Raw genomic sequence first — 19,566 nt, 5'->3', positions numbered from 1 at the left:
GAAAAGGAGGCATTGAGGAAAAACAACATGATGAAGAAGAGACGAACAATAGCACCTCTTTGAAATCGGTGTGTCATCTGGGTGAATGCTTGTGTAGTTTCAGGAATGGGTTGTATGAAAGTGCGTGGGTGGCTTTTTTTCGGGTGGGTGGCCAGGTTGCAGGTCGTTTTGGCTGGCGTGATGATACTGCTGGTTAAATATGACCCATCTGGAAGGAACTGCCTGCCCCCCCCGCCCCCCCCCCACCCCCCACCCCCCACCCCTCACCCACCCTCCCGCCCTTCTCTTCCTCCCTGTCTGAGAGAACACATGCTCCATTGTGCCTCTTTTGCCAGCCAGCCCTGATGACAGTCAGGAGTGTGTGCATGCACTCATGCAAGTGTGCATTTCTGCATGCATGTATGCCTTTTTATCATGCAGCAGCTTTCTCTGATGCTTTAATCTTTGGCTACAGGTTTGCACGTGGGTGTTGTTTATTTTCTTAATCCACAAAATTCACCCTGCAGCGATGTTGCTGTGACAATGTGTTTTTGTTTGCAAGTGCATGTGTTAACTACGTGTTGCAAAAGGAGTCAGTAAATCTTTGGAAAAAATGCCAGAGCCTGATATGTGGCAAATGCACAGAAGTGGAATGAAACTAAATTAAGTCAAGCTGTACTTAATATAAATTTGAGGTACTGACAGTTTTAGTTACTTTCTACTTTGCATTACTAATTATAATCCAGTAATATAATGAATATTATTTTGAAATGAACCATTCTGCATTATGAGTACTTTTACTTTTGGTATTGAAAGTACATATTGATGCTTTATACTTTTACTTAAGAAAGATTTTGAATGCAGGAACTGTATTTTGACACTCTAGTATTGAGTCCTGCTTCACCACCACAGATGCATCCACATATGCACTGCTCGAGTGCCCTCTCTGTACACACAGATCATTGTTTTTACTTCACACATTTATGCAGCAGGAGGCCATTGTGAGCTTCGATTGTGCGCCATTATGGAAATGTAAGCTCCATTTTTCTGCCCTTTTAAGGAAACCGCATTTACCACCCAGCCCAGTGGAAACAACCTGTGAGGGGGAGGGCAAAGTGGGAGCAAGCCTATCGCAAGTGCCTTCCACTGCATTTGGCTTGTCTATAACGGCAGACGGTGTCGTCCTGGCCTGGACATTAGCCTAATGTATGGAGGCGAGCGGGATCGCTGAGCTCATCCATTTCCATTTTAATGGCGGCCATCTAGAGGTTAATTCGGATATGATGCGGTCAAGGCGCGCATATGCGCTGACACGTCAAGAGACAAATAGTGGTGCTGAGAGGATCTATGGGGCGGAAGGGTTTATCTTCCCACCAGGGAGGCAGTTACTGGCACACACACACACACACACAACATTTGGTTGTTTGAAGTTTACTCATGGGGTAGGTTATATGTGATAGTTGATAGCTTTGTTACTTGATAAACCCCATGAGAGGCACTTATTTGGTTGGAAATTATTCACTGTTTGCTCCGATGGGATGCTCATTTTGTATGAATATAGCTCCTGATAGACCACATGTATGGAGGCTTTATGGTTTCCCCTGAGAATAACAAAAGAGCTGAACCCTGTATTTTAGCTATGTGATGAGGGAGACTTAAATAGGTAGTTCACGGTGCAATTTAAATGGTGAGTGCTCATCTCTTCTGACGGAGGCTTCCTTATATATATATATATATATATATACATATATATGTGTGTATACCGTACATGCTGTGGCTACAATTCGACCAATTTTACAGTAATTTCCTACTGCAGTGGATTATTCTTTGAGGTTATTTTAGGGTTTTTTTGCCTTTAATTGACAAGACAGTATAGTGACTGAAAGGAGGAGACAAAGAGAGGATGACACACAATATAGGGGTGCAGGCTAGAACTGAACCCATGGCTGCAGAGGCAAAGATATTGCCTTTGTATATAGGGTGCCAGCTCCATCCACTGAGCTACTGTGTGCCCCTGCCTTGCTTTATCATTTCAATATTTTGTTTGAAGTCCCAGTGAAACAGAAGTTACAGCAGAGCACCTTTAGCTTCTGTACTGTGACGTATATCGCAGTGAAACAGAATATTTGAGTGTCAGTCACAAGAGGGATTCAAATTAAATCCTTTGCATTTGATTGGACTGCTAAAGGTAGACAGGCACAGATACACACACACTTCTAGCGTTAGATCAGGAGGACAGCGAGGGAAAGATGAATGCATGAACGAATTAGACCTTAACCACATTGTTAGGGAGATGAAAAAGGAAGGTTTGATCGCTGAAGAGTGGCCGTGTCACAACAGTAAGGCCCTGATGGGTTAGTAGTAGCCTATCTGTCAGGGAGAGAGACAAAGCACATCGTGTTCTCCATGTAACGTCCACTGTAAAAGCTTTTCACATAATCTGGAGCTGTCACAGATACCACTTTGCTTAAGTGGAGAAAGTCTAGCCCACAGCCTGTAACCACAGTATTTTGGGGAAACAAAGACCCACAAGGCTGTTGCTAGCTAGCTTCATAGCTCTGTGAGGCTAAAAGTTGCAGATCGACTGATGGGTGGATGTCGTGATATTATTGGTTGAGTACTTGAGTACCATAAACACGCCATTTTTTTCGTTTCATCGGAAGAAAACTTGATTGGATTTGATGATAGAATATGAAAAACATGTTTTAATAGGTGTACAAAGTGTCCGAGAATGTGATCTGAAAGGGTTAAAAAGGCATTTTTCATTTCATCTTGATTTTTAACATTCCCAGGCTGCAGCCTCACATTTATTGACAAAGTTGCAGACACACTGTGCTTCGCCGAGAAATGTCAGATTTCTGGAGGGCCTTTCTCAAACATCAAACATTAAGTTTTATTCTCCTCAGCTCTTCAGTTGTGTTCATTATGCGCAACGTAAGACGTAAGGCACTTCTATTATTGACTGCAAGAACAAGATGGTCTCTGCATCTTTGTCTTTTGTCCAAAGGCAAACTTGAATTGTAGATGAGGAGAGCAGACAGAGGCGGGAAGGGATAAAGAAACAGAAAAAAATAAAGATGGGAGTCCAGAGAGCAGATTTTCTCTTTTCTGTATTGTGAGTATTGTTTGCGTCTTTATGGCATTATGCGAATGTGATGTTGGGATTATGCTCTGCAAGATGAAATTTCCTCTCATTGAGAGTCACTGTAGCCAGTGTAATTGCATCTCAGCAGTGGAGTTACATGCAGATATGTGACACTGTACTCACCCAGGGTATAGGGATTACACTCATACATGTGCGGACAACTGATACCTCCATACGCAGTTCATTCACATGAACACACACACACACACACACACACACACACACACACACACACACAGTGCTGAAGCAACCCTCCAAATAGACCTCTAGGATTCGCTAACAGTGCAGATTAAGCGCTATCTTGCTGTGAATGTCACACAGGCTGTCTGTGACCTCAGCGCAGAAGGGCAACGAGATGCAGAAAATAGGTGAAAAATCTCTCCCCAATGTGGTCTTCCTCGTTTACTCCCATTGGCTGTTGCTCTTCCTCTCAGTGACCCTCTGACATGTTCTTTCTCGTGCACTTTTATCCCTCCCTCTCTTTGCCTTTCCGCTGCTATTTTTTTCGTCTCCCCTTCTTTGTCCCCCGTCTCACCTTTGCCTCCATTATTCCTCACATCACGTCTTCCAAATCTATTTTCTCATACGTCCATACGTTCAGTCAGCCAGTCAGTCTACACTGTGTCTGTCTGCTCCCGTCGCCCTCGTTCTCTCGCTCTCCCTGTCTCCTTCCTCCGCTCTGAGGGGCTGCTGTCCTGCCGGAGTACAGCACAGTGACCATCGATTCATCAAAGTGTCACAGCGCACTGCCGCAGCTCTGTATGCCCGCTACTAAACAACTGCCCTGGCAAAGCAAACAATAGCTCCAGCACACGCACACACACATATGCGGGGAGAACCTGGAGTGCTGCCCCAGCAAGGTCACACCTCTCCCTGTACACCCATTTGGCGTCGTGCACACCGGAGACGGTTAGTGCCAAGTGCATGCTGCCAGTGGCACTGTGGGCTAAGCAGTGGACAGCATATCTGTTGAACAACCACGGTTATCTAGCATAGTTAACATTTCTGAACAAGCCAATCCAAATAGTTCCTATGCTGAGGCATAAAATATCACACATACCCCTAGAATATGTTAGCAATTTTCCTAATTGCTGAACTAGTATATTCGCTACTACCTCATATTCATAACACCTGAACAACTTGAGAAAACATGACCTTCAACTTTGCCGGGGGTCCACCGGGCTAAAACAGCGTGGCCAGCAGTCTCTTTATGGGGTCTTTATGGTGTGTCAGTGGGGTCAACTGTGCGATGGGCTCTTCCCTGCAGATTTACACTGAAGGGCTTCACAGCAGGTCACCAGCTCCCAGCAGCTAATTTCATAATGCACCCTGGGCGAGGCTTAAATAATTCAACTGAGCCCAGAGTGAAGGATCTACTTAATCAAAGGCTCTGGGTTTTCAAAGAACAGAGAGAGTAGACCTAGAATACCTTGGTTTACCTCAACCGCACTTGTATCCATAGGGGACACGTTCCACTCAATTTTTAGAATATGTGGACCCTCCCTCGACCCAAATAAAAACATGGACAAGCAGAGGACTTTCACTTTGACAAAGTTAAAGACATTTACACCATAAACTGATGAGGGATGAAATATTAAAGGCACAAATGTAGGAAATTAGGTGTTTGACGCTCACATTTTTCCAGTGGAGGACTTTCAAAGCCCCGTTTAATATGAGTCCCCCTTGATGTTGAAGTGAAGTCTACGCCCTTGCTTGTACCTTATGGTGAGAAGCTATTTTGTGTGTAGCTGTGCAAAGATCCAAGGAGAATATGATTAAGACTACACGATGCAGCAAAAGTGTCCTGCAAACACCCCTGTTATTACTGCGTAATGTGAAAATCAAACCTGACAATGTTGTAAATCGGCCCGTAATGCCCACAGAAGTGTATTCTCCAGTGAACTCTGATGTGTCCGTTTTTGTCCATCTATTTTTCAGCATGGAATGGGTGAAATCTTCTCTGGCTGCAGCCAAAAAAGCAAGCTCCCTTAAAAGCACTATCTTGGTCTTTTGTCCCAGATTGTGTGCGTCATTATCGATTTAAGAGTCGGTCACTTGGCACAGGTGCTCACACTTTGAAATAGCATTTGGTTGAGCTCTGGCAGACTCGGTAGACTCATTCTGTGTCATGTTTTTTCACTTAATTGTCCCCATAAAACACGGAGCATGCTTTCCTGCTGAGCTGATCACTTGTCATATATCAGCGTGGACAGCGTGCTCTGTCCCCTAATAACACATGCACTCTAATGATGTGAAACACTTTAATTCAGATGCAAGATGTGCTCCTTTGTTATGCCTTTGTAGTGCTTTCATGCGAGCCGCTACTACTGAGGAAGGCTGTTACATGCTTAACATGTTGATATCTAACATGAAAGATCTGTTGAGCCTCAGAGAATCATTCCTTTCTTCCAGCATGTCGATTAGATCCTGAGACTGATTCATAGCAATTCAGTTACCTTAACCACCCTGCCTGGTATTGTTTTGTAATTCATCCCAGCCCACACATCCTGACTCACTGCATATGTACAAGAGGTTCACAGTCCACTCTGACCCCTATCAAGCTCTGCTATCGGGCCGGTGTATGAGCCATTGATTGGCATTTGTCTGATAGAGGCCTTGTAATGAAGGAGATGATGAGGGGATTATTGATCAGGCTGTAGATATGAAAATCAGGTAGGGAAGGTGGATGTGGAGGTTTTACCTGGATATTAGTATTGACCTGACGGTAATTGGGGGGGTGGAGGCTCACTTGCTAGGCCCATTTAAAGGCGTTAATGAAAAATCAGATGGAGATAGCTCTGGCTTTGATCCTTTTTGCTCTTCTCTCGTTAGCAGTTAAAGAGACACTATGCCGACAGTGCCAGCTTTGTATGTTAATAATGTGGGTAGTATATGAAAATGAAGTGAGCTAAACTTCCTGCCATCTTACCAGCACTAAGATCTCCCTGCTAATCTTTCAGCGAAAATCTGCTGGATGATGTCATCCAGCAGATTCAAATGGCAGTTGCTTGAAGTATAGATTGTCCCATTGACACGAAGAGTTTAGAAGTGGGTCGAGAAAGAGACACACCCCTCTCTCTGTTTCTTTCTCAAACTCAAACCAAACTTAAACAGTAAAACTAGGCTGTGCTAATCAAATATAAATCAAGATTCTGTCACTGCATTACCTAGTTCTTGCCTAAAATGTCTTCAGAGACATATTTTAGTGCACTGTTTGACTGTAATATCAGAATTTGTGAACAGGAAGTGGGCACCATGCTGTTTCCTTTATCATAAATATGGAGGAAAAAACTAATACTTTTTTTTTTTTTTTTAAAAAAAAGCAGTCCTGATAAAAATGAATCAGGACTCTGTTACTGCATTGCGTCTTTCTTGCCTCAAATGCTTTTAGAAACATATTTTAGCTTACTGTTGAACTGTAATTTGATCCAGGCCCTCAGAAAAGCTGCTCAGCCTTGCTTCCAATTTTTCCCTAGGGCCACTCGCGGTATTGCAGGGAAAAAAAATCCCCTGCAGCCATTAAAGCATTTTCCCTAAAGGCCACCACTGTAAAACTGTTGACAGGACACACGAACTGCTAACAAGGTCAATTATGACTCCTTCTGTTATGAATTTTTGATCCATGGTGGTATTATATTTGTAAAACTTTCCTCAAGCTTAGAAAAGCAATTTAAAAATCTGTGATGTCATCACAATGTTAAGTCTACGAGCCAAGCATGAACTCGCAGGCGGGGCCAGTGGGAGAAATGACACAGCACATTTTTAATGAGGCAGGACGGTGGTGCAGTGGTTAGCATCACCATCTCACAGCAAGAGGGTTCAAACCCAGGGTGGGGGAGCCCTTCTGTGCAGAGCTTCAGATTGTTTATTGTACCCTTAGGTAAATTCGGTTTGCTCGGAGTGAGTCGTTCTCCATTGAACATATATTCACAGACAGCACGTAACAAAACATACTAAACAAAGAGACACAATGCTCGGGCTAAAAGAAAAGACAATCACCATATATGATAGAAGGTACGATAGAATAAATATGCATGCATGCATGCGTGCACGTTCTCCCTGTGTCAGCGTAGGTTTTGTGCGGGTACTCCAGCTTCCTCCCACAGTCCAAAGACATGTTGCCTCTAAATTGATTGTAGGTGCGAGTGGTTGTCTGTTTCGATGTGATAGTCTGGCAAGTTTCATGTCATATCCGACAACGGGAGGCTTTTAACAGATGACGTCCTGATGTTAGCTTTGCTGCTACTGTTAGCTGTCCGTGTCAGCTGCAGCCACTGATGCTTTCTAGACATCGTGATTTCCCGAAACTGAATAAATACCACACATACCAACACAAAACTGCTTTGCTAGCTCAATCATGTTGTAACTAAGATATCCGCTGGAAAAAATATGTTGTTATGTTGTAATGTTATTAATTACAAAACGTGCACACAGAGATAGTAATGTTTGTTCAACCATTGTGTTTATAGCTTTTACAAACATCAGATTAGTCTAAACGGTGATATAGTGACATGAAAAATGTTTTCTACCTGGAAGTATTTGTAAACAACAAGGCGAATCCCTGGGGGCATTGCTGGAAGTGAAGGGGTTGAGCGATCCCCGAGGCCCCTGCACTTCCGTTAGTCGAAAAATTAGGGGCAGTGCCTCCAGAGGTAAAGGAAAAAAAAAATCCTTTTTTTTTGTTTTTACCGATGGATTTCCAGATTGCCCACCAGAGGGAGATGTTTTTGGCTCGGTGCAGCACAATGCATTCTGGTAGTTGTAGGTTTTCTTTCTCTTTAGCATAAGAGAATGCCACAGCCTTTTTTCTCTGTTTGCTCAGGTCATGTAGCACCCGTTTCTAAAGTATCTGCATCTGCCCACAGCATAGAAAGCCTAGTTTTATGCAAAGACCATCTCTCCAGCACTGAAATGCTTCTTCAAAGATAAGGACTGCTTGGTTATTTTCAGCCCTCTATACACTATATAGGTCATATTTACTTATTGTTGATCCAATTTTACACCACAGTAGTCATGTCTTTCCACGTTTTCTCTCTAAGAATCCATTGTAACACTAAGAGATCTCCACAGCAAACAAAGAGTGGAACTCTCAGTGTAGCATTACACACCTGACTAAAGTGTGTTCAAGTGGCCGGGGTTCAAGTGCGCACACATTAGCATCTTTTGGAAGAGGTCAAGCGCATATGAAGTGTTGAAAAGTGACGGCTGAAAGAGGCCCGCCTGTTTTTTGATGAGACAGCCCCCCGGGGATTCAGCAGTGGCATGATGGATATACTGTGACTGGAGATGCTATTATCATCCCGCTGCTACTGACGCCATCCAGACAGTCTGGATCTTTACCTCCTGACACTATCTCCTCTCCTCTCCCCTCCCGAAAAACCATATTGTGATACTGTTTTTGCTTTGCTGCCTGGAACAAAAAGCTAATATTGGTTTTGTTTGTTTGTGTGTCAGTGAGTGTTTTTCCAGCGGCATTTTCAGAATTCATAAACACCCCTGATGTGGCACGTAGCCCCTGAAATCTTAAACAACGGGCTTGATTATGGCTGTGAAAACAAATGTGGTGTTCTCTCGTCTGGCTAACCAGGGATTATCCATGTCCACGTGTATTTTTTTGTCATTTATTCTCTTTCCCCCCCTCTGTACTAAAAAGAAAATGTTTTTGTTTTTGTCTTCATACGTGGTGTCTTATTACCTCTAAATCCCTGCTGATTTTTCTGACATGAGGCCCGTTTCAGAATGAAAATTTGGACCTTTTTTTAAAGCTTTTGGGGATTGTTGTACCCATCAGAGAGTGCATATAAAGTAGCACAGAATCTGTATGTTTCACAAGCATTCAATAAGGGATACATGTTCCCCCTGGAGGGATTTAACAAAGCAGCGTTCACTTTTACATGTTTCGAAAGCCGCAGTGTGTTTACTTAAGATTCTTGTTTTTTTTAATGCCCTGCTTTTTAATGCCCTCAGGTAGCTCATTTCGATGCATTGATTCACTCCGGACATTTACACAATTATGAGTGTGGATGTAAATGAACAAAACAAAAATCATATCTGCTGCGAGTGTTGCATTGTTTGTATTGTTGAATAATGTGGGTTATACAGATAACAGATGTCCTCCAATTATACTCTCCTAATTACATTTTAATCAGGCTGCATTGTGATTCAGGTTTGTGGCTGAAGCAAACAAAGGGGAAAATACACATCATTTGTATAAATAGCATGCATACATGTATGACATTCTAATTCAGTCCCGCATGTTCCTTTTGTGGGACCATAATTTATATCCTTCTGCAAAAAGGAGTTGATTCAGAACGTGTAACTTTCCTGCTGTGGTGCAGCTCAGAAGTTACATCACACAAGACTCAGTGGCATCCCAGGAAAGTTTTCATAGGGGTGGCCAGATGGGGGCACTGAAAATCTTGGGGTGGCACATCAAAACCACAAGCCATTAGTGAACTTCAGGAATTTGATTGTGCTGTAAGTAAATAGGCCAGCTGAGAACTGTCAATATGAGAGTCAAGGATACTAATATATTTTGGTCTTTTATTTTATAGTCAATATTACTCATTATCTAATGTGCATAGACTAATACTGCTTATTGATGGGATTTCTCGTTCACTTGTGAGAGCCGGTTCTTTGGCTCTCGTTCACTTTGAAGAGCTGGTTCAAAGATGCAGTTCGTTTGTTTGGGTTTTTTTTTTCTTTGTTGTTGTTTTTTTGTTGTTGTGTGTGGGGGGTGTTAGTGGGTTCAACGACTAATCGCATTGCTGATTTATCGCATCACGTGATCTGGATATTGTAACATGGACCCAGAATAGACTCCGCAGATATAAAGTTTGGTGTAGCCATAGCAACGCCCTTTATAAACAACAAGTAGTGATGTGACGTGCATGAATGAGCCGAGTCTTTGAACCGGCTCTTTGAAGTGAACGAGTGAGCGGCTGCACTGTCTTTCTCCCTCACAAACTAGTCTCTCTCAACTTGTTCCTGATCAAATAATCTGAAATTAATGGATACAGAGTAAATTAAAGCAAAAATCAAAGAGATTAGGAACTGGCTCGTTCACTCTAAAGAGCTGGTTCATTTGTTCATTTCAAAGAGCCGGTTCAAAGACTCAGCTCGTTTGCAAACGTCACATCACTAATATTGCTACAGTCAACATTTTGAATTCCACAACAATCCTGTTTAATGTGTCTTTGCATGTTAGGTGATTCATTCTTTCTTTAAAAAGACATATACAGCTTTAATTCAAAGGGGTACATTCATTGTAAGGGACAAAAAAAAGCTAAGGAGAGACTCATGGATAACCGTAGAACCCACTTTCATTCACATGTCTTCAAGGGTTCAAGGGACCCCTTTCAAAATGGCACTGCCAGTTATTCCCTCACCACTATTTAGCCTATTTTTGGAGCGTTATTTAGCTCTCTCCCCAACAAGCCAACATGGATGGTACCAGTTAATGTCCTAGGTCAGTGGTCACTGATGGTCTGGACCCAGACACCGTCCTATGTGGGCGTTGTAAAATAGGTTGAGACTGTTAAGATGTGAAACAGTTGACAAAGAAAAAGGAAAATTCAAGCTGTTGCTGCAGTTTTTTTCTAAAATTAAGCACTTCATTTTAAGATGCACAATTTTTCTAACACTATTTTATTTATTTTCTCCATTTTTTTTAAATGCATATCTGTATAGTTCAATGTTAAGTGACAATTAATATTGTCGAAATGTTTTTGAATCATTTCTTTATTTGATTAGTCAGTCAGATGTTGATTACTTGCAGATGCTGATACAACTACTAGGCTTCTTCAGTATATATCACACTAAATCATATCACAAGTTAGACATTATGATGTTCCAGACCTTTGCATTAGGAAAGTTTCCCTAACTGGACCTCTTTGAATTTTACTTGAATACCCCTGTCCTAGGTTGTCTGGTTTCACAAGATACCTTCATGCTAGCTTAAAAATTGAGCGCGCCAGAAATGTCTTAAAGCCCAATTATTTTTGCTAGGGCAATGGCATCAGGGTGGTCATGGCCCCCTGCCTACCCCTCACAGAGGTAGAGCGCGTAGTCCACTAATCAGAAAATCAGTGGTTCACTCCCCTGCTCATCCAATCTGCATGTTGAAGTATCCTTGAGCAAGATACTGAAACCCAAATTGCTCTCGGCTGTTCCACCGGTGTGTGACTGTGTTAAAAACTGATTAGCAGGTGGCACCTTGTACGGTAGCCTCGGCCACCAGTGTATGAATGTGTGTATGAATGGGTGAATGTGACTTGTAGTGTAAAAAGCGCTTTGAGTGGTCAGAAGACTAGAAAGGCGCCATACCGTTACCATTTACCTTGGGGGCGCCACTGATAAGACTTTTGCGATTTGCAATTGCTGTCGGCCAACGGCTCACATTCAGCTGTCTTGATTTACACATCACACACCGACAACACGACACAAAATATAAGCGCAATCACACATCAGTCCATGTTACTGATTAATTACAACTGAATCCCATCACTGATTAAAAGTCTCAGCCCTGCTCACATCAGTCCAACACAAGTCACTTGGCCCGAGGATACAAAACACACACTCTTAGTCCACACTACACACACCAACCCCAAGCTCAGCACTGATAGATGGCAACAGGCGCTGTTAAAATTTAAGTTTAAGGCTGTTTGAGTGACTGTGGACAAAAATGCGAGTGTGCATCTCTTTGTGTGTGTTTCCTCTCATCTCCTCCTCTTCAGCTATGTCGTGTATTAAAACGGGAACCTATTACTAATACGGTGAAAGGGCCAGTGAGCGAACAAGTGTGCAATGATGGAGGTGGGGAAAGCTAGGAGAGGGTGAGCCATTTAGCACTGCTATACTAATGGCTCAGGCTGCACGCTGAAGGTGATAATGGATGTGGCAGTATTTGGTGCAAACTGTTTAACTGTGGGTGTGCATATGAGTGCGTGTATGTGTGTGCGATTTGCATAATTTCCATTCTTGCATGTGGAGAACTGTCTTTTATTTGGTTTAATACTCTATTAATACTTTCTGCACTCAGCTAGCAGTTCTAACACGCCTTACACGCTTATAATAACTGGCCATTTTCTTTCTGTCTTCACAGCTCAGAACTGCAGTTACACACTACACAGTCCCAACGGGACGATAGAGAGCCCAGGCTACCCTTACGGTTATCCTAACTATGCCAACTGTACATGGGTGATCGTGGCGGCGGAGCACAACCGGATACAGCTGGTGTTTCAAGGCTTCGCCCTCGAGGAGGACTTTGACATCTTGTCTGTATATGACGGGCCACCCAGCCCAGGGAACCTGCGGACGAGGTAAAGACTGCCTTTTTTTTTTTTTTTTTTTTTTTTTGCGCATGTGTATGTTGATATTTTTTTTTGTAGTATATCAAGTATATTTCTTTTTTTAAATCAGATTGCTGACATATATTATGTCATACTATGTAATGAAATTTTTCTTAAAATATGTAGTCAACAATTTGACATATGAAGGATATTTTGGGAACACTTTACTTGAAGGTATCTACATAAGGGTGACATGACACTGTCATAACTATGACATGACCCTGTCATGAACATCATGTATATGTCATAAACGTCTATGACTGCTGTCATTTAGTGTCATTCAGTTTTTGTAATGACAAGTTGACATTGTTTGGGTTGTCTTGATTATGACAACTTGACAATAATCAAAGTGACATTACCAGAAGTTGTCTTTGTCATGACAACATGACATTACATTTGTTTGGGATGTCCTTATAATGACAACTTGACATTAACATAAAGACATCTTCTGGTTAATGTCATCCTGGTTAATGTCAAGTTGTCACAATAAGGACATCCCAAACAAATTTAATGTCAACTTGTCATGACAAAGACAACTTCTGGTAATGTCACTTTGATTAATGTCAAGACAACCCAAACAATGTCAATTTGTCATTACAAAAAACGAATGACACTTAATGACAGCAGTCATAAACGTTTATGACATGTTCATAATATTTATGACAAGTTCATGACAGTATCATAAAGATGCCTTCAAGTAAAGTTTTACCAATATTTCTAATGTGCTCGAATGGCAGTTAAAGGATTTTTATTTTATTGGCGCAAAGGGTTGTGCACAAAGTCAAGGTTGTGACATACTGTACACACATTGGAGTAGACAGAATATGGAATACAGGCAAAAATAAATGAATAAATAAATAGATAAATAATACAGAAATTAGATATAACCATATTCTTGCTGTTGTAAATTAGCAAACAAGTTGTTACTACAAAGGCTGGTTATATAGGGCATGTGTGTATGTGTATGAGGGTTCATATTTGTATCTGATGAAGAGTATAATAGTAATACTACTAATAATTTAAATAATAATAATATTTTTTCTTTTGTTTCTGGTGATCAGACAGGTATGCTCGTGTGTGCTAACGGTTACGTATGTATGACAGTAACAGGTAGCTCGCTGACTGTCCTAATTAATCTCATCTAGCTGTCATATGGTAGCTGGAAGAGGCCCCACTTAGGCTACTTTGGGGCAGTGGCGGTGCACTGTAGGTAGGTTTAAGGGGGTCTACTTGTCTTGCAAAATCATCATGAGTCCCTTTTCCAAAAGGGGGGGCCCCAAACATTTGTCTGGTTTGCCTCTGCTGACGATTTGCCCCTGGCAATGAAGTATTCTGTTTCAAAGCTAGAGAAATGCCACATTTTTAAGGTTTTAGTTCAGTACCCTGCTGCTGAATTATTTAATCTCAGAGGACCTTCTTTTTCATAATGATCCCAAAGATCAAAAAGAAGAGAGTCTCATCTTTTGAAACACATCCTGTCTACATGTTCCTACAACTTTCTGTAGTACTCGCAGTCCATCAAAGTTCTACAGTACATAGTGCTCGTATCCCATAGGCGGAACAGTTTTGGGGTAAATGGCTGAGATCAGACAATCAGACAGGTTTAAAAACAAAGCCCTCGGGTTAGTGAAACTTTTGTGGAGGAGAAAACATTATTTTTCTGAGTGTCTGTTGTAAACATTTATCACACGAAACAAACTCACCGCTTCAACTTTGAGCTATATTTACCGTAGTTGTCTGTGCATACAGTTTGTGCGAATTAGTGACACCTCAGGTTCACTCTGTTTTGGTTTTATTTCCATATAAAGTGAAAGCTAATCTGACTCCTAAACTGCTGTTTACAACCAGCCTGTTCGCCTGACTACTTGCCTCTGGCACCATCACATTTTGTTGTAGCGATGTTATTGTTCTCATCAATTACTGTAGTGAGTACAACGTTATTGTTACCAATAAAGCAGATTGCCAAAACCATTACATTAAGACCCAAGCTGTATCAAAATAAAAATGTCCTTTGTGGAGTTATTCAGACTTAAAGGTGTTGATGAAGGCAGCGGAATGGAACCTGGAAAACTGGCAAAACTATAATCAAGACTGTCGTCAGTGATGCATTCAGAGGCAGTGGATCCTTTGGTGACTAACACAAGACTGACTCTGTGGACGCTGTGACAGCATCCAAGGTTATTCACTGTGATTCTGGGTACATTCTGTGCTCCGGAGCTACTAGCAAAATAAAATGAAGCTCACTTGGGTGTGAAAACTCAAACAAACAATTTCTGAATCAACAGTCTCATCCTCCCCGTCCGACCGTCAATTTATCAGCCTCAGAGAGGGCTGCCCTGTGCTAACATCGCACAGCCGAAATATTCGCTCCTCGTTCAGTTTCATGCTCACTAAAGTTTACACATTTTCAACCCCATTCAGGATCTTACAAATAAATATTGTTAGGCCGAATTGCCATCTACAGAGCCAGACTTCTGTTTGTAATAGCTGCAGATATAAGATATGGCCCAGAGCTGCTTTTCACTGATGCCTTTGTGTGTTTCGGGATATTATTGCTCGCAGCCTCGTATCTGTCAGACCTCTTGGCAATCCCTCGCTTACAGGCTAACTTAATTAGCAACTGCATCTGATCAGTTGAAGCTACACCAAAGCTGCTTTTAATTCCTGTCACCTTCTGGAATGAGCTTGGCCTCGCAAATACTTTAAAGCATATGTTATGCGAGCCCTCTAGAGACAGATGAGAGAAATATTCTTAAGGGCTTTTGTTATTGACACTGTTTTGAGCCGCTCCCCGTCGATTCCTCTCCGTCTCTCCCTCTCTCCCTCACCTCTTCTCTGCCCCCTCCCCTCGCCGTGTCTCTCATTCTGTGCCAGTGGTGCCTTCACTGCATCTCCCTGCAGAAAGCGAATGAAAGAGAAGAAAATCCATTATGGATTTGTGTTGCGCTGCTCTCCTCAGCCTTTCTCCTGTTTGGACCTCTGGGCTCTGTTGTATATTGATGCTCCAGCGGGATGGGGGGGGGGAGCGTTCCACTCTCTCTCTGTAAGCGCTTTGAAAATAAGTGAGGGGAAAGAAAATGAGTTTGAAAAAAGGGAGGAAAAGGGTGGTGAGAGAAGAGATAAAAATACAGAAAGGATGAGAGATGGAGAAACAGTAGGATTGCTGGTGAGTTTGTAGGGAACACAGATCTTCTTTAGATTCTGAATCTGACCAGAGTTCCTCTCTTTTCAAAGACGGCTTTTTTTTTTGTCTTTATCTATGAGTGAGTTTGGGAGCAGCTCTCAGCAGTCTGCCGGGACATGCATGTATATTTACATTCACACCCCCCACCTACACCACACACACACACACACACACACATACAAAGATGCACGTCCGATAATTCATCCCTCCCTTTGCTCTCATATCCCGCTCGTGTCAAAAGTAATTTTCTTTCCATCTCTCTTGCTCCTCTTCTCTCCCCACCTCCCCTCATTTCCTCCTCACCTTTTTTTTTTTAATGTTTTATCTCCTCTGCCTGTTCTCCATTTTGTGTCCTGTGCACTGTGTTTGCTGAGTTTGATCCGCCTTTCATGTGTACCGCGCGATAGGTTGTAGAGTTCAGGATATTTCGTTTAATCTCAGGTCGTCATCAAACATGAATGTTTTGCCTCTCGTCACGTTCAAACGATCGTCTTTGATTTCTCTTTCAAAGAAGTCACTTTTCTTTAGATTTGTTTATTTATCCATTCATTTATTCCTCGCTGTCAAAGCTGAGAAAATTGTTGTTATCAGCAGGCTTACAAATCAGCTCAGCTATATACTATAAGTGCTCCAGCTCCTATCCATAGGCCATATGCACCCTGGTGTGTGTTTGTGAATGTGTGTGTGTGCTCCTGCAGCAGTTGCTTTATGAGTCACAGTCACTCCTTAGGAAATGCATATATGAGTCAGGCTGTTGCTGCAGCATTTCATTAAACTGACGATCCCGGGTGACACCTGGGAAGCGGGGAGAAAAATTTGACGGAAGTTTCATTTGTTTGAAAAACAGAAAAAGTATATGCAATGCTGTATGTCCTGAACCGCAGACTCAAGCTTCTGTCTGTATTTGATTGCTGTTACAACTGTAATTAAGCAGAGCATTTGTTTCTTTAGAGGTTGTGTGGTGATAAAGTGGTTAAGTGCATCTTGTTAAACTGCAGCAAAAATAACCCCAAAGTTAAATAAGTTTTGCTGACTGAAGTAGCTCAAACATCTGTGTAAAGAAAATCCTATCCACCTATTTGTAATATCAAATAAAGTGACTTTACTGTACCAACATTAGCATATCAACATTTTTTCTGTTTGCAGTTAGTTTAAGGAAATGTTTTCAATACACACAATTTGTGTTGATGTGAAATTAAACCTCAAAAAGGCAATCTGGATCACTCAGACAAAGGACAAAGCAGGTTGTGAAGAACCATACCACTTATTTTACTTACTTTAGCTCATTCATTAGCATTGATATAGCAGCAAACGACATTTGCTTTGTAAAAAAACAATACTGGAGTAATGGCATCCTAAGCAGAGAAGTCTTGACCTCTGTGTGTTTTACAATCCAAGTTTTTCTGTTCTTTGTTGTGGTAGACGGTCCAACAGCATGTGGGTGTCTCCTGCTGACTAGCCAGTCAGTATCATACAACACTGCACTTGTGCAAGGTTAGCCCTGATAGCACTGGTGCCGGTGTTAGCACCATTTGTGGTGTTAGTACCTCTAGCTAGAAGCTGTTTCAGGTAGCTCAACATTGAGAGCCATGCACAGACAACCTTTAACTCATAGATAGACTCTGAGCATTGTATAAAGCTCCTGTAGAGAAATAGTTTGCCAGCTTGGGAAAAAGTAGTCTTTACTTCTCTCTGAGAGTTAGATGACATCAACATCAATCTCATGTATGTAAATTTAGTACAGAGAGGGAGTCAGGACGCGGTCATAACAACTGGAAACAGGGTTAAAGAGCTATAGCAAGTTTGTCTACAAAGACCAGAACGTTGTATCTCGTAGCCTCATAACTTGTAGTTTTATTGTGAGTTAAGTACTTGGACTACAGCTTGTTCTACAACAGAATTCAATGAAGTTGTGCACTGTGCCGGGCTCTTGTTACACCACATAACTGACGCTAAAGGCACAAATGTGTGTGTTTTTGTGTCATATGTTTGCAGAATCCGTAAGTGACGGGAAAGATTTGGTATTGGAAGGGTTCTGGTTTGGTAGTCCAAGTTGTGTTGATCAATCGTGTTTGAACCACAGGCAACCAGTCTACGTGGAGAGGCAGAACCCATTGGCCGAAAACAATCTTGAAACCCATCAGCTGTAGTCTGATAGCCAAAGTCCGGATCGGCCTGAAATATTGGCCCTTGCCCCCAGAGGCTTATTGTCGTCAGATGATAGCCGATACGTTTCAAGACTGGAGAGAGGTTGGTAGGCGAACCTTTGATGGAGCCAGGCCAGCTGTGTCCCCTGCTTCCAGTCTTTACACTAAGCTAGGCTAAAAACATCCTGACTCCAGCTCTATACTCACATAAGTCAAGAACATAAGATCGATATGGATCCTCTCATCTAACTCTCAAAAGGTGGCATATAAAGGTACGTTTCAAAAATATATAACTGCTCCTTTAACAAACCTGACTGACAGTATTCTCTCTTTTATATGTCCATCTATTGTAAGAGGATATCAAATCAGCTTGGTATGACTTGATATTAGCTCAAGATATATCATCCTTCCCAGTATTGCCACGTTTATTTTGTTGTTACACAACCGTCAAGTGGTATCACAGCAAGACAAATGTGATCTGTAAAATTCTCACGTTGCATACCCTTTCGTCAGAGTCAGACCTTGAGTTTCATATTATCCTTTTCACAATAGCCGTGCAATTGCTTAGAGTTTGTCCACGGAGAACGATCTTACAACAGCATAGCTTTTGAATGTGACGCTTGGCAGCATCTGACCCTTAACTCACTGATGGAGAAGTATCCTTGAATGCATCAGTTGAATGGACCGTTATCAGAGTGTTTCACCACATGACAATAGCGCGACCTTAGAAAATGAAATTGGCAATGTGATGGAGGTGACTGAATATAGTCTCTGCAAATTGATTTGAACACACAAGTGAAAACTGGAGTCAGAAAATAAATCTAAATAATTGTGGCATCTTTACAAAAATGGTCAGCAAAGCGTGCCTGAACTGTAGTTTCTAATTGTGGTTGCAAAGTCTCTGGTATGGTCATAAAATATTGCCCAATTCAGCCTTTAAAATCTCCTTCTTACAATTTCCCCATCTGTTGTTAAATTGTTAGTGTTAGCAGTAATTAGTTACATATCAATAATGCTGTACAATGACAACTTTAATAATAATGTGGTCATTTTTCTCCAGTAAAATGACGATGTGATGGAACGTCCACTTAGAGACCAGTAACCCTAGTGTCCAGGGTTAAACAGAGCCCGTGGCATTGTAACACAGTAGTCAGACAGACCCTCCCATGACTAAAGCAACAGCCAAATTGACCTCAGGCGAGACACTGAACCTCCACCAGCTCACTCACTGTCACTCTGTACAAGAGCGCACACTTCTGACTTGTAAAAAGCAATCTTTTTTACACTTTGTGTCACATTTCACCTTGTAACTGCCAATTGGGAAACACTGAGTACATTTCATCAAAGGGAAAAGCTATTGGGGTGTGAGAAGGCATCTCTCCCCACATGCCTTCCTCTCAGTGATGGAGTGATGGAATGGAGGGACTTAAGGCCCGGCAGTCTGGCAGGGGCGGGGAAGTGAGAGGGGGAGGAGGAGGTGTGGAAGGGACAGATTTTCAGCCTGCGGGCTCGATAGGACCTAAATAAGGAGCACTAGTGCATGGTGCTGGGAGTGGCATTAACACTACAGTCAGCCCTCAGTGCTGTGAGGTTGGGGTGTCACAATCTGAGTGTGTGTGTGTGTGTGTGTGTGTGTGGGTGGAGGAGGAAGAGGGAGAAGCAGCGTATGTGTGCTCAGACTTGCTTACAAAGGGGGATCTAGGCTAGTGTGCAGCCCATCCCAGAGAGCTGATTCAGTGTCAACAAAATCAAGGTTTATTG

The 19,566-nt window shown here is 42.1% G+C and overlaps 1 protein-coding gene across 1 annotated transcript in view; it reads left to right on the top strand.

The window, feature by feature from the left end:
• csmd2 (CUB and Sushi multiple domains 2) overlaps positions 1 to 19,566 on the top strand; it is a 291,890-nt gene that overhangs the window by 13,796 nt on the left and 258,528 nt on the right. Inside the window, exon 2 of the mRNA XM_049602272.1 lies at positions 12,228 to 12,444. Within this exon, the coding sequence (XP_049458229.1) occupies positions 12,228 to 12,444 (217 nt within the window). The remainder of the gene's footprint in view (positions 1 to 12,227; positions 12,445 to 19,566) is intronic.

Source organism: Epinephelus fuscoguttatus, linkage group LG17 (genome assembly GCF_011397635.1).
Source record: "Epinephelus fuscoguttatus linkage group LG17, E.fuscoguttatus.final_Chr_v1".
Lineage (NCBI taxonomy): Eukaryota > Metazoa > Chordata > Actinopteri > Perciformes > Serranidae > Epinephelus > Epinephelus fuscoguttatus.
This window is presented reverse-complemented; position numbering and strand designations above follow the sequence as displayed.